This window comes from Xyrauchen texanus, chromosome 14, assembly GCF_025860055.1.
Source record: "Xyrauchen texanus isolate HMW12.3.18 chromosome 14, RBS_HiC_50CHRs, whole genome shotgun sequence".
Lineage (NCBI taxonomy): Eukaryota > Metazoa > Chordata > Actinopteri > Cypriniformes > Catostomidae > Xyrauchen > Xyrauchen texanus.
In genome coordinates, this window is record NC_068289.1 from 5,826,813 (window position 1) to 5,842,240 (window position 15,428).

At 39.8% G+C, this 15,428-nt stretch overlaps 1 protein-coding gene across 2 annotated transcripts; it reads left to right on the forward strand.

Annotated features, from left to right (window-relative positions):
• The first annotated feature begins 147 nt into the window (after positions 1-147).
• mphosph8 (M-phase phosphoprotein 8) lies at positions 148-15,053 on the forward strand. Of its 2 annotated transcripts, none has more exons than XM_052143230.1 (14): positions 148-346; positions 2,653-2,802; positions 6,500-7,510; positions 8,393-8,474; positions 8,573-9,046; positions 9,511-9,633; positions 9,741-9,829; positions 9,973-10,113; positions 10,304-10,390; positions 10,495-10,649; positions 10,767-10,924; positions 11,052-11,176; positions 11,290-11,373; positions 13,784-15,053. In XM_052143230.1, exons 1-14 carry the CDS (start codon positions 248-250, stop codon positions 13,823-13,825), a joined length of 2,820 nt encoding a protein of 939 aa, XP_051999190.1. In that variant the 5' UTR covers positions 148-247; the 3' UTR covers positions 13,826-15,053. The 2 variants fall into 2 exon arrangements, with proteins under 2 accessions (XP_051999190.1, XP_051999191.1); XM_052143231.1 differs by having other exon boundaries at positions 6,503-7,510.
• Positions 15,054-15,428: the final 375 nt, after the last annotated feature.

The window sequence follows — 15,428 nt, forward strand, 5'->3', positions numbered from 1 at the left end:
TCTTCTGCCTACGAATCTACTGTATATTTAGTTGTGGGAGACAATAACCTCAGTAATATCACACACGCGCACGCACGCACGCACGCGCGCGCGCGGATCCTCCTCCTGTTGTAGTACAACAATCGGCCACATTGCGCTGGTGCTGTTGCTGCGTGTGTGTGGAGTAGTTCAGTATCCGCGCGGCCTTCACGCTGTTTGCATACATTTATCAGTCTCTAGCGTAAATATCTACTATTTTAAAACGTAAATGGCCTCCGGAGCCGAGCGAGCGGAGCCTGGAGACAGTGAACAGGATGAAGAAGATGTATATGAAGTGGAGAGGATTATTGACGTGAGGGTGGTTGAGGTGAGAGAGAGAGAGAGAGAGAGAGAGAGTGTGCGCGCGCGCGTGTGTGTGTGTTGGGGGGCTCGCGCGTTGGATGCCATTTTGTTAGCGATGTAGCATTTAGATATCGCCTTTCTTTGTAAATGCTTGTTAAATGAATAGAGTAAAGCCTAAGAAATCGTTGACAATGATATTTCAGGGCTTGTATGACCCGAAAACCTCACAGAGAGGTTGAAAACACTCGTTGTAACTTTCTGACGGTTAGCTCACCGCTGCTTTTCAAAGGCGTTGTGCTCTCGCTGTTTACATCACACAAAAATACAATCCAGCTAAAATATTTATTTAAACACCGGCCTAAATGCACCCACGCCAAGCAAATGTCTTGATAAGTGGCGTTTTGTATTGGGGGAAACACTTGACAGTAGTGACAGTCGTTCAGTTGTGTGGGTTTATATGAACCGGCTGTTTTAACAAATACATCTATTAGACTTTAATTGTGGGACAGAATAGTCACTTCTGTCCTGTTAGTCCTTCATGCATGATCGTGCTGACAGGAACACATAACAATGATTCAGCGTTTTAGTGATACGATGTTACAATCTTTTGTACATATCAGCTTAAAACCATGACAGGGTTATTTGGGAGCCCGTGTTTCACTCTTCCTGTCTGGGTGCAATGTGTAAAAGGCCTCTTGGGCTCTCATAAACGGAGAGAGAAAGCTATCACATTACAGTCAGTCCACTCACATCACCATCATGTCTTGGGATCCTGGGTTGCCTGAGCAGTTGTGAAATGCTGACTGAATTAGTTCTCTATTAATTCTCAGTTTCCTACTTTCAAAAGCTGGGCTGTTGAATGACAGACCCCTGTCAGTGCCAGGATCCTTGTGTTTATTTTAGTGAGAATACATTCAGCAGTACCTAATCTAGAAATATCTCAAACACACTTGTGCCCTTTGTGAAAATTGTGTGTCATTAGTGTTGGATGGGCAATTAGAGGTATTAAAGAACTTGAAGAGGAAAAGTACTTAGACAGGTAAAGGTGTGGAGTGAGCAATAGTGAGATTGTCAATGGTGATGGAAGAATATATGTGAAAAGACAAAAAAAAAAAAAATATATATATATATATATATATATATATATATTTATTTATTTATTTATTTATTTTTGCAGCTGAAGCTCTCCCTGTTGGTTGAGAACAGAGGACAGATAACACGCTTGTAAAATCCAATCGTATAAGTCAGTGCCCTTTGACTGGCAGGCACTGCAGTATCTCTAATGCACAAGGTCACTGTGTGTGACACACACACAGACAATCATGTCTTTAACTCCCTTGTTTACATAAATACAGTGATTTAACTCTTTCTCAGTGCTGCTTTTTCCTGCACAAAGTTATTTGTACAGGAAATGAGCTCTCTGATCTAAGCAATGGGAATCTTCTCTAGTGATGTTTCTTACATAAAGAGACAAATAAGGTTTACATGCAACAATTTTAAAGTCGTTTGAGTTTTGCTTGTCAGTCTTGCGAAACCAGCAGATGGAAAGAGGAAAGAGAACTCATCCACTGTGTCATTTCAGATTATAATAACAAATTTGTTGGCTTTGATCTTCAGCTATTATTAATCCTCCAGTGAGAATCACAGGAAATTAGAGGAGCAGGGAATCAGCTGTATTTGTTACTTAGCAACGCAGTGGGTAATGAACTTCCCCTTTGAAACCAACCTGTGACACTTGGGATGTGTCTGCCAAGCATTAATAACTGCCTTAATGCCTCCTATAAACATCGCCTTCCTCATATTCACATGTACAGCACTTAGGTAGACGTCTGACACTACAGGCTGCAAACAGAAAGGGTTTCTAACATACCGTTTTATGTTGTGTCTTCCACTAAATCAAAGAACGTGTTTTTAAAGTAGCACAACATGATAATAAATTCAATTTTTTTTTTATTGGTAACTTGGTAGATGCCTTACCTGCTGTCTTATTACAGGCAAATGTCAAAGATTGCAACCTCATTGAATGAATAAACTTGTATGTTTTAGTTTGTTTGGGAATATTTCAAAATCTGTCATGTACTCACCCTCATGTCATTCCAAACCCATATGACTTTCTTACGTGGAACACAAAAGATGTTAGCCTTAGTCACCATTCACTTTCTGTGCATCTTTTTTCCATACAATGGCAGTGAGTGGAGTTAACGTTCTGCCAAACATTTAAATATTTGATTGAACTATCCCTTTAACAAACATTATTGTCACTGCTTTTGGAGAATGTTCAGTAGATGGACCAATGGCAGGTTATGACTGATGACCTCTACTTCTTTTTAGGGAGAGGTGCTGTACCGGGTGCGATGGAGGAACTATTCATCAGATGATGACACCTGGGAGCCCGAGGCGCACTTGGACGACTGCAGGGAGGTGTTGCTGGCTTATAAGAAGGCCCTAGCTGAGATCAAGCCAAAAAAAGACACTGTCATGGTGAGACTCTTAAGATGTGTTTTTAACTCGTGCATTACTAGCCTGTTACTATTTAGAGTCCTTCAGATTGTAGTTTTCTCAGACTAAAGGCTTAAAGGGGTACACAGAAATGTTTAGTTTATTTTGTGCTGGTAAGTATGGAAGTGTTCTTGGACTTCTACTGACATCTACAGTGAGGAAAATAAGTATTTGAACACCCTGCAATTTTGCAAGTTCTCCCACTTAGAAATCATGGAGGGGTCTGAAATTGTCATCGTAGGTGCATGTCCACTGTGAGAGACATAATCTAAAAAAAAAAATCCAGAAATCACAATGTATGATTTTTTAACTATTTATTTGTATGATACAGCTGCAAATAAGTATTTGAACAGCTGAGAAAATCAATGTTAATATTTGGTACAGTAGCCTTTGTTTGCAATTAAACGTTTCCTGTAGTTTTTCACCAGGTTTGCACACACTGCAGGAGGGATTTTGGCCCACTCCTCCACACAGATCTTCTCTAGATCAGTCAGGTTTCTGGGCTGTCGCTGAGAAACACGGAGTTTGAGCTCCCTCCAAAGATTCTCTATTGGGTTTAGGTCTGGAGACTGGCTAGGCCACGCCAGAACCTTGATATGCTTCTTACAGAGCCACTCCTTGGTTATCCTGGCTGTGTGCTTCGGTCATTGTCATGTTGGAAGACCCAGCCTTGACCCATCTTCAATGCTCTAACTGAGGGAAGGAGGTTGTTCCCCAAAATCTCGCAATACATGGCCCCGGTCATCCTCTCCTTAATACAGTGCAGTCAGCCCTGTCCCATGTGCAGAAAAACACCCCCAAAGCATGATGCTACCACCCCCATGCTTCACAGTAGGGATGGTGTTCTTGGGATGGTACTCATCATTCTTCTTCCTCCAAACACGGTTAGTGGAATTATGACCAAAAGTTCTATTTTGGTCTCATCTGACCACATGACTTTCTCCCATGACTCCTCTGGATCATCCAAATGGTCATTGGCAAACTTAAGACGGGCCTTGACATGTGCTGGTTTAAGCAGGGGAACCTTCCATGCCATGCATGATTTAAAACCATGACGTCTTAGTGTATTACCAACAGTAACCTTGGAAACGGTGGTCCCAGCTCTTTTCAGTTCATTGACCAGCTCCTCCCCTGTAGTTCTGGGCTGATTTCTCACCTTCCTTAGGATCATTGAGACCCCACGAGGTGAGATCTTGCATGGAGCCCCAGTCCGAGGGAGATTGACAGTCATGTTTAGCTTCTTCCATTTTCTAATGATTGCTCCAACAGTGGACCTTTTTTCACCAAGCTGCTTGGCAATTTCCCGTAGCCCTTTCCAGCCTTGTGGAGGTGTACAATTTTGTCTCTAGTGTCTTTGGACAGCTCTTTGGTCTTGGCCATGTTAGTAGTTGGATTCTTACTGATTGTATGGGGTGGACAGGTGTCTTTATGCAGCTAACGGCCTCAAACAGGTGCATCTAATTTAGGATAATAAATGGAGTGGAGGTGGACATTTTAAAGGCAGACTAACAGGTCTTTGAGGGTCAGAATTCTAGCTGATAGACAGGTGTTCAAATACTTATTTGCAGCTGTATCATACAAATAAATAGTTAAAAAATCATACATTGTGATTTCTGGATTTTTTTTTTTAGATTATGTCTCTCACAGTGGACATGCACCTACGATGACAATTTCAGACCCCTCCATGATTTCCAAGTGGGAGAACTTGCAAAATAGCAGGGTGTTCAAATACTTATTTTCCTCACTGTAGCAATGTGGATGCAGCATCATTCATATGCAATTATTTTGAAATTAAATATTCAAATTCAGCAAAGATTAATGTAATCCATGAGGGAAAGTGCAATAAAACTGAGATTAAGGGAGAAGTAGGAGTGTATCGCTATGAAACGATATCACGGTATTAAAGTGCATTGCTAAAAAAAAAAATTGCAGTTTAATCTTTATGAAATACTGTTTTTCAAGTCACACCTGGTCAAAATCACGTTGCTCAGAGAGAGAAAAAAAACACACACAGATAAATTGCATCTCTGTGTAAGTCGCACTGACAGAGAATGTATTCGGCAGGCACAAGGACCCGGAAGCAGTCAAAAGTCAGACACGCTCCATTATGAAGATTGGAAATACAGATCTCTATCCTTTGTAACTCTATGCTGTATGCCTGTTGTAATCTATTCAATCATTATCATTAGAGACTGTCTGTCTGTGGATATTTCTGATAACTGAACCCTCTATGCTGCACATTACTTATCCGGGTCACTGACTGAATGTTTTTCCTACGAGTGTGATGAAACGTAGACTTTGTTAGAAAAATAATGTTATGATGGGGAGATTATTTATACATTTTGCATAAAGTACTTTTGTAAAAGACAAAATATTCTGAATTGGCAATTTAAAACGCTTCTACCATCTCTCTGACTGATGTTTTCATCTGTTTGGGTGTCAGCATATGTGCTTTGGTGTGCAAGCGTTTGAATGGCCAACATTAATTGCGTATAAATGTATATAAATCGCTTTGGACTATAAATCGCAGGACCTTTCATGTGACTTATATTCAGGAAAATACAGGTAGTCATAGAAATCTTGTATATCTGGGAGTGTTAGGAAAAGGGGTTTATAATTTATTAGACTAGATACTGTTTTTTCACTTGCATTCATCTTCACAAAATCCTTGGGATGATCACGGATGTGGCTCTTCAGGTTTAAAGTGTTCCCTGTCCGAGCCATCACTTTTTTGGCAAAGTTTACTGATTGGCTAACCATCACTGATGGTGCCTTGTGGGTCTGTTATATAACCGAAATATTCCCACACCTCGGATTTAGCCGCTTGGCGGAGGAAAATAAAGGTTCAGGCTTTGACATTTCTGTCTATGCCGTGCAGTTCACACATGTGGCTTTTAAAATGAAGTGACAATTTAGTGAAATAGAAGGAAATTTAGTCCTTTTTATATGTTTACATGATGCTGTGCAAATGTAGCCGATTCTTTCGTAATTTAACTGATATTTACAACGGAACCTTTTATTCCTTTACTTGGATTTTAGACATAAAAATCAAAGTTATACCGTGAATGCAATACCTTGCATTATAAACGTCACTGGTTTGATAACCGTCTCTTTTTAAAACCGTGGTATACTGTGAAAGTAGATACATCCCTAGCGTGTAGTGTGTGCCTGGTCATGCATCCAAACATGGCAACCCCCATTAGGGGACCCACTCCATGTATAATAAAACAGCTTTTATAAATATACTGATATGACTTGAGTAGAGTTACATTTTTAATGTGGTAAAAATGACAGAGTGCACCTTTAAACAGTTCTGTTATCCAAAAAAATGAAAATTCCGTTATTATTTACACATCCTTATGTTGTTCCATCCAAATCCATTTTACTTTCTTTTTTTTCTGTGGAACACAAAAGAAGATGTTGAGCAAAATGTTTGGGACTGGCAGCCTCCAGTCCACTTTCACTTTAATTGTATGGAAAAAAGTTAATGTGAATGGTGGCTGAACATTCCCTTTCATGTTCCATGGAAGTAAGTAATTTAAAATGGGTTTGGAACAACATGAGGTTGAGTATTTGAGAACAGGATTGGTATTTTTAGGTGAACTATCCCTGTAAGCAGAATTAGTGTCAAGCATGCAATATCTGGTTTACTTGATGATTTGTGCACCTCTGTACCTAGAAGCTGCCCATGAAGAGTGATTTGTTTGATGCTGACTCGGAGAGTGACAGTGATAAGGATAAACCCAAAGATTTGCCTATTAAGAAGAAGAAAAATAAGATAGTGGAGGAATCAGAAGATGAGATGGCCGAGAAGGAAAAGAAGAAAAAGAAAAAGGAGAAATGGAAGGATGACAAACCTCTGCCAGCACCTGAATCAGATGAAGAGGAGGACAGCAGGGAACCTTTCCCGGTAGCTCCAAAAAAAGAAACAAAGAAGAGGCTCATTGAATCGGATGAAGAAGATGCCCCAGTTACTCCTAAGAAACAAAAGAAGGGCGAAAAGGCTAAAGATGGAATAAAGCAAAAGAAAGAGATTGTGGAGGACCGAAAGAAAAAGAAAGTCAAGTCCAGAAAAGAGATTGAATCCTCAGATGAAGAGGGTGATAAGAGTGATGAGTCCCTCACGGATGATCCGACAAACGCGGAACCTCCTAATTATTCCTCGATAAACAAAGCCATGGACAAATCTGCACGAAATGAGAGTGGGGTGGATCCCAAGCAGGCCAAGACGAAAAAGGGGAAGTCTGATATGAAGCTGCAAGGTTTCAAAGACCTGGTTCATGAGAAGAAGCCTAAAAAAGAGGTCTCAATTGCCACACTCAAAGAGGGTGGTTTAAATAAGCTCAAGAGCCTCACGAGTGGCAAGAGTACCAGCAAGTCTTCTCGCAGTGATGAGGAGCCTGACTCCAGCGACACCGGTGCAGCGACATCCGCACCAAAGACAAAGGTCAAGAGCAAAGGGCAGGAAACAACCCCACCTTCTCAGAGGCTCTCATCTGCATCTTCCTCCTCCTCTTCCTCTACATCATCAGTGGCCCTAACCAAGTCCAAAGAGGAAGAGCCAAAGGAAGAGGGTGGGGAGAAGGGGGGTTCCTCCACTAACCTGTTTGAAAAGTTCCTGCTGAACTGTGAGGCGAAAGATCGTGCACCAAGGAGACAAGCAGAACAGAACAAGAATGCAACTCCAAAGGTAAAAATATCTTTAAAGCTCCCATTAAAACCCATTTTCCTTGGCACTTTAATTCTAAGATGGTACACTGCTCAAAGACTGATATCATTGGTCGCTTACATTTAAGGAGCAACCTAAGCCATTTGTAGGTATCAAAATATCACAGAGACAGGTCCATTAAGAAGGCTTGGGATCGATGCCTTTTTCACGCATCGTTAAATTTACTAAACATTTTCCTGATGATTATCGATATATATTAGCATTTTTTTTTTTTTCAGATATAAATAGGGCTGCTCGTTACACAATAGTCTTTGTCTCTTCAAACATATTTCTTAAAGTGTTATTTAAAGGGGTCACACACCGGACGCGTCAGGAGGAGGACATAGTGCATTCTAAAATTCAAGACAATTATTTTCTACGAAGGTTCGCACACACCGCCGCTCTCGTCTCTGGAAGCTGCTCAAAATTCTGCAGCACCACGGAGCTCAACTCGCATAGTTCCCCATTAAATTCAACCCAACATCACTTTGTTTATTCTTGAAAAAGTACAAAAACTTGTGTTCGGACTGTGCCTCCTCCTATCTGCGACCAGCTTCAGTAAATGTTATATCACCCTCTTGTGGTCTCCCAACACTATTATACCAGATTACATTAAACCGTGGGCCAACTGAGTGAATTAGAAAGCATGCAACTACCTAGCATCTCCCTGGCAACCACCCAGAACATCCTAATAACAACATAGCAATGTGCTAACATCCACTCAGAACATCTTAGCAACCTTATAATAATGCCCAGGCAACCTACCCAGAACATCTAGCTTCATGGTGGCAACTTTAACACGGACAAGCACTTTTCTTCAGAAAATTTATTATTATGACCGTTTTGTTTAATCTTGTTCTACAGGCTGCAGGGAAAATTGACAAGAAATCGAAATTATCAAAGCAGTCTCCTGCACGAAAACCTGAGCCAGAGAAGACAAAAGAGGGTAAGAATTATTTGCTTATTTTGGGAGCAAAATAACATTTTAGCCACTGTATTTGTTAGCCTAATGTTAATGACTACATTCTTGTCTTCCACTCCCAGTGCCACGACCCGGTCAGAGTCCCGTCTCCATGGAGACAGATGAGAAACAGTGGGCATCCGAGACAGAGAAAAGTTACAAATCTGATGAGCCACCTCCCAAGTCAAAGGAGGAATTACTTCGGGAGCAGAGAGAGGAAGAGCAAAGGAAGAGGAAGGAAAAGTTGGAAGAAGAAGAGAGAAAGAGGAAAGAAAGGATTGAAGAAGAGGAGAGAAAGAAGAAAGAAAGAAAAGAAGAAGCCCAACGGGAGAGAAAAGCACGGATGGAGGAGGCACAGAGACTTGCAGAGGAAGCCAGGCAAGAACGCCTGGAAAGGAAGAACATGACTGAGCCATTGGCTTCTCCTGACTCCACAGAAGAGTCTAGATGGAAGGATAAGAGGAGGAGAAGGAGGGAGGAAAGTGAATCAAGGCTCTTCATTGCCTGCGATGACAATCAGGACTCTCAGGAGCACATGGAGCGCTCAGACAAAACTGGTTTGTACCTATAAGTTCAGGAGGGGGTTATGATTGTATTTTTATACACAGTTCACAATTTCTTGTCACTCCCAGATTTATTGAAGCTGAAGTGTGTAATTGCTTCGCTACAAGCAACACCAAACAGAATAGAATAGAATTCACATCATATCTCCATCAAAATATCTTTGTTTGTGTCCTGAAGAAAGTCATAAGTATTTGAGATGGAACAAGAGTAAATGATAAGAGAATGATCATTTTTGGGTGAACTTAAGCTGGGATAGGAGAAAGTATTTTAATAAGAAAAAATTACACACTTCAGCTTTATGTTTGGATGTTTTAGTTAAGCACGGATCATGTGCATGTTCTATTAAAAGAATCAGTTTGAGGTTATTACAACATTGTGTCAAGCTCAGTAGAACTCTTGGTCAAACACTGGCTGTTGCGTCTCTTTTGTGTAACAACAATGTGTCTCTGTGTAACAGACAGGGGACCACCTTCTCTTAATCTTGGGGTGGAGCTGAAGCTTGACTGGATGACACTGGAGGACTTTCAGAAACACTTGAATGGAGAGGATGAGAATCTCTCTCCACTAGCCTTAACTCCTAGTGAGTTAAAACAATAGCACAACTCTCTTCTGAAGGGTTTATTTGAGTATTACATAATTTATTATAGCATTCAGTTTTCTTTACTACTATCCTCTTCTCACTTTCAGCTGAACTGCGAGAAGCAGTGAAAAATGGGAATTATCTGGCGGTGAAACGTGCACTTAGTTCCAAGGAGGACTACAATCTGGACCAGGAGGTATGATCCATATTTTTTGTCTCTTATCTTTTCCACGCTGTATGTCTGTGTCTGCATATCTGTGAATTCTGTATTAATACCCCAGAGAATGGGATGTCATGTGAACGTATTTTAATGTTTTGTGTATGTGCTGCCACATGCAGGACTCTAGTGGGATGTCCTTAACGCTGCTGGCTGCTGCAGGAGGTCAGGATGACATCCTCAGGCTTCTCATTAAGAAAGGAGTGAAGGTCAACGCCAGGCAGAAGAACGGCACCACTGCCCTGATGCATGCTGCAGATAAGGTACTGAACAACACAACACTCTTTACTAGGAACTCCCATCATAGCTGTTTTAATTAATAGTTTTCATTTCAACCACTTAGATAAGAGTATTAGCATATATGGCAATATTTGTCTTTTCTAAGTGATTTATGTAGGTGAGTGCACAAGCCCACAAACAAAAATTTTGAATTACTCATCCTGTTTGATTCAGAGCTTCTTGACAACAGTAGCCATTCTTTTGGAGGCTGGAGCTTCCGTAAATGCCCAAACTCAGGCTGGAGAGACGGCTCTTATGAAGGTGAGACGACCAATGATTTGAAGATTGTTGTTTAATGATTTTTTTTTATCTGCCTTGTTGTTGTAATGGATATTTATTTTGAGCATTGTATTTTTCTTTCTAAGGCTTGTAAGAGGGGAAATGCAGATGTAGTGCGCCTCCTGCTGGAAAATGGGGCTGACTGCAACATCATGTCTAAATACAAGAACACTGCCTTTTACTATGCCAAACTTAGTAACAATCTGATGGTGCGGGATCTCATCAAAGACCACATGCAAACGTGAGTGCACCATTGCATCAACCAGTGTCCAGAACATTAGTTATAAATACAAATACAGAAAACACAGAATAAAATATCACTTTGAAAAAAAGTCTCTTAAATATTTCAATCTCTCAGGTTATCAACTGTGGCAGAGGAGACAATCAGAGCTTACTTTGAAACACGACTGGCCCTGCTGGAACCTGTATTTCCTCTGGCCTGCCACAGACTGTGTGAGGGGCCAGACTTTTCACTGGAGTTCAACTACAAACCCTCTCAACACACACCTGGAGAAGGTGAGATGCTTGCTTGCAAACATGTATTTCATTTGCACATTTTCTTCATGGACTTCCTCAATTAATAAACATTTTTGTAGAGTTTATTTGCAGAATCAGTGTGTTGTTTTTGTGTTTTCTGTCTCAGGATCTGGCATCCTGCTGTTTATCTTCCATGCAAACTTCCTTAATGAGATCACAGCTAGACTCTGCGGACCATGTAGTGTTCATGCTGTCGTTCTGAATGACAAGTTTCAGCTGCCAATCTTCTTGGTAAGACACTGATTTTAAAATAAACTATTTCAAATGTTTGATTTTTTTTTAGATTGTTTGAATGTAGAATATCTGCAGTCTCTCACACTGAAAGTGTGCTGCTTCTACTGTAGGACAGCCATTTCATCTACTCTTTCAGTCCTGTTCCAGGAGCCAATAAACTGTTCATCCGTCTGGCAGAGTCACCCACAGCTAAGGTAAGAACACCAACACACAGTGCTTAAATTGAAAGTATAGATCGAGAGTACTCAATAGGCAGACTCCAGATCCGGACCGAAGGACATTTCAATCCGGACCGAGCTCTAAATCTTTGTGCTAGTTGTCTGACACCTGGCTAAGTGCCATGGCCAAAAATATTGGTAGTGACATCAATTTTGTGTTTTGCAGAGTTTGCTGATTCAGCATTTGTAGATAATTGTTTCTATGGTATACTGGAAAACAATAAGTATTTCATACGTTTTAAAGGCTTTTATTGGCAAAAACATTCAGCATATGCAAAGAGACAATATTTACAGTATTGACCCTTGTTCTTCATAACCTCTGCAATCCACTCTGGCATGCGGGATATCAGCTTCTGGGCCAAATCCTGACTGATGGTGATCCATTCTTGCCTTATTAGTGCTCGGAGTGGATCACAATTTGTGGGCTTCTGCTTGTCCACTCGCCTTTTGAGGATTGATCACAGGTTCTCTATGGGATTATGATCTGGGCAGTTGCCTGGCCATGGATCCAAAATTACAATGTAATGATCTCTGAGCCACTTCATTATCACGCTTGCCTTGTGACATGGTGCTCCATCATGCTGGAAAATGCACGGATCATCACCAAATTGCTCCTGGATCGTTGGGAGAAGTTGCTCTTGCAGGACGTTTTGATACCATTCTTTATTCATGGCAGTGTTTTTGGGCAGAATTGTGAGAGAGCCCACTCCCTTGGATGAAAAGTAACCCCACACATGGATGGTCTCAGGATGCTTAACTGTTGGCACGACACAGGACTCATGATAGCGTTCACCTTTTCTTCTCCGGACTATACATTTTCCAGTTGTCCCAAAGAGTCGGAAGGGGGCTTCATCAGAGAAAATAACTTTGCACCAATCTTCTGCTGTCCAATCCTTGTACTTCCTGCAGAATTTCAGTCTGTCCTTGATGTTTTTCTTGGAGAGAAGTGGTTTCTTTGCTGTGCCTTCTTGATACCAGGCCATTGTCCAAAAGTCTTTCCCTCACTGTGCATGCAGTTGCACTCACACCAGTCTGGTGCCAATATTGAGCTCTGCACTGGTGGTGACACGATTCCGTAGCCGCTGACACCGGAGGATATGGTCCTGGTGCTTGCTGGACACTCTGGAACGTTGATCCTCTCTCCTTGAGGTTCTAGATGATCCGGTAAATGGTTCTTTCAGGTGCAATATTCTTTGCAGCAATTTCCTTGCATGTGAGGCCATTTTGATGCAAAGCGATGATGGCTGCACGTCTTTCTTTAGAGGTAACCATTGCTAACAAGAACACAATGATTGGAAGCACTTCTTCCCTCCTTTTATAGCAATCAGTCAGCTCTTATAATCTAATCAGAATGATAGAGTTATTTCACCTGATTATTACCCATTTACACTTTCCTAGGTGCTGCTGATATGATTAGTGAAATTATGTTAGCTGGTCATTTTGTGCCAGAGCCTAAAAAATCTGTGAAATTTGGATTTTTGTGATAAAGTTAATTTTTTTGGCCAATGAAGCTTTTTGCAATTATTTAAAATGCATCTTATCACTCTGCACAATAATCTAGAAACAATGTAAATCAACACCACAACAACTGAAGCAGAAAACTTTGCTAAGATTTTGGCCACGGCTGTATATAAACAACAAGGGAGTCTACCAACTTTGCATAAATGTAATCTTCCGTTTTAAACAACAGTTTTAAAAGGTCATCCAAGGCTCTTCAATTTGATTAATGAAAAGTAATGTTGTGTCTTTGGCAGTTTGCAGAATTTGTCTTTCTCTAAATGTGTTTGTCACGTTTCGTGTTAACTTTAAACTACACAATCGTTTGTTACACAGCTCACTTGTGCATGAATGGCTGTTACATTGAACAAACTTTATTAATTCAAGCAACACATTGAAAAAGCAAGTTACTTTACCTGTGAACACAGTATTGTTTCCTCTCACACGCAGTGCTGTAATGGTGGTCCTGCATGCAATATCCGAAACAACCACCAAAACATATAGGAAAAAATAATTCATTGTCAATCTCTAATAACAGAGCATTACAGAAGTAAGATATGGCTTAAGTATGATACAGTTGCTATTGATTTATTGTTAGTAGTAGTAGTAGTAGTATTACAGTGAATATTTCCTAACTATTTAGCAGTGATATATTTCTATCATACTATTATTCCATTTAAATTAAGCTTTTATTTTGAAGCCCTTTCCATTTCTGTGTGCTTAATGGAAGTTTCTCGCCTCACTATCCGTCCACTATTCACTAGTGTGAATATTTGGGATTGACCCTAAATACTTTACTTATCTGTAAAATAATAGCACTTTCTAGCTAAGCAAACTTTACCATAATACAAACTTTTAATCAGGGAAAATGTTGTCTCTATTTCCACAGGTTAAACTCCTCATTTGTGCATACAGAGTCCAGCTACATTGATGCCTCCACCCCAAATCGAAGGTTACTGCAGAAGCTCTGCCTCTCCAAGAACTGAGACTTCTCCTACACTTGTAAACCAAGCAACATGCAATTTAAGTTTAGAAACATTTTTGTTTTACTCTACAAAAAAAGAAAAGACTGAAAGACTATAGTACTAACAAGTCAATAACAACAAATGCTAGTTTTACTTTAAATGCATGCTTGGTTAAGGGTTGCAAGTGTTCTCTGATTTTAGATAGTGACTGCATTACATGTGAGGTCAGTTTGAAATGTGACAAATTGGGCTTGTATCTAAGAGCCATTTGTAAATCTTGTTTGTAAAGTGTTCCTTTTATTTTTATTATTATAATTTTTTTTTTTAAATTAGATTCATGTATCATTCAAGATTAACACACTGTTCTGTTTTATGTTTTGTGTGCTTAACTTGACCACACACTTGTCTGGTGTGCGTCTGTCTGCTTGCTAGTGCACAGTGAGAGAGTAAGTGCGAGACTGTGAGTGAGTGAACAGTTCTTGCTTGTGGGACCATGACAAGACTGGACCCATGTGTGACTTTTAATACCAGAGTAGGTTCGTTCTAAACATGCAATCTTTTTTTCTGACAATGTTCAGATTTTTTAGTAGCCAGGAACTAATGGTTTGAATCCTAAATTTGACAAAGTGGAGCCATTACCATGGAAGGAATGTATGAATGTTTGGGTTGTAAGTCGTTTTAAGGGCTAGTGTGTCTGTGTCTGCATTGGGAGGAGTCACACTGCTAAAAACCATCTAAGTAGGAGTGATGCATGTTTCTTTAATGCTGATTTTGGAAAATTAAAGAACCTGACTTTTTATCAAATTTGTGGACTATTTGTATCTGCAGGTTGTACACTGTATAAATCTGATGTTTCATCAGATTTCACATCACAGAGTTCAGTTTTGACAAAACCATACAATACCCAGCACATAAGCTCAGGTCATATCGCTCACACAGGTCACATGACTGTAGATTTCATAAACTATGTAAAATCATTTATGACTGAACTAAGAGTGAGATTTGAACTGTGCAGCTGATCTCTCTAGAAAGACAATGCGTTTGAACCGTTACGAAGAGTTATTTTATTCTGTTTTTCATGGGCTACCTTTCTTTGTCCCTCCTTTGTGCTGTTAATAAATTAGAGAAAGACTCCTCATTTATTCACTTCCTCTTTTGATTACAGTAAATAAACTGTACATATATTTCCATAAACAATAATTTTGTCTTCTCTCTTTTATTGTAAATATATGAGGACTAAAGCTTATACATTTCATAGGGAATAAGCAGCTCTTCTGTTAACTGCACTGTACCCATAAAATATAATGAAATGTGATGTGTCATGCAGGAAATTCTGGGGATGCTAGATTATTGTTTTTACCATCATTTTAACAGTAAAAGTACATGTACTCTCTTGTTAGACATAATATACATTTTTACTATTGTGACGGTAAAATTATAGTTTTTTACATCTAAAAAAAAAAACCTTTTACATTTTATTTTGTATTGTCTTGTTACATTTCTTATTATGTTTTACTGTATATTGTAAGGTTTTTTTTTTGTTTTTTTTACTGTAGCATTTTTACAATA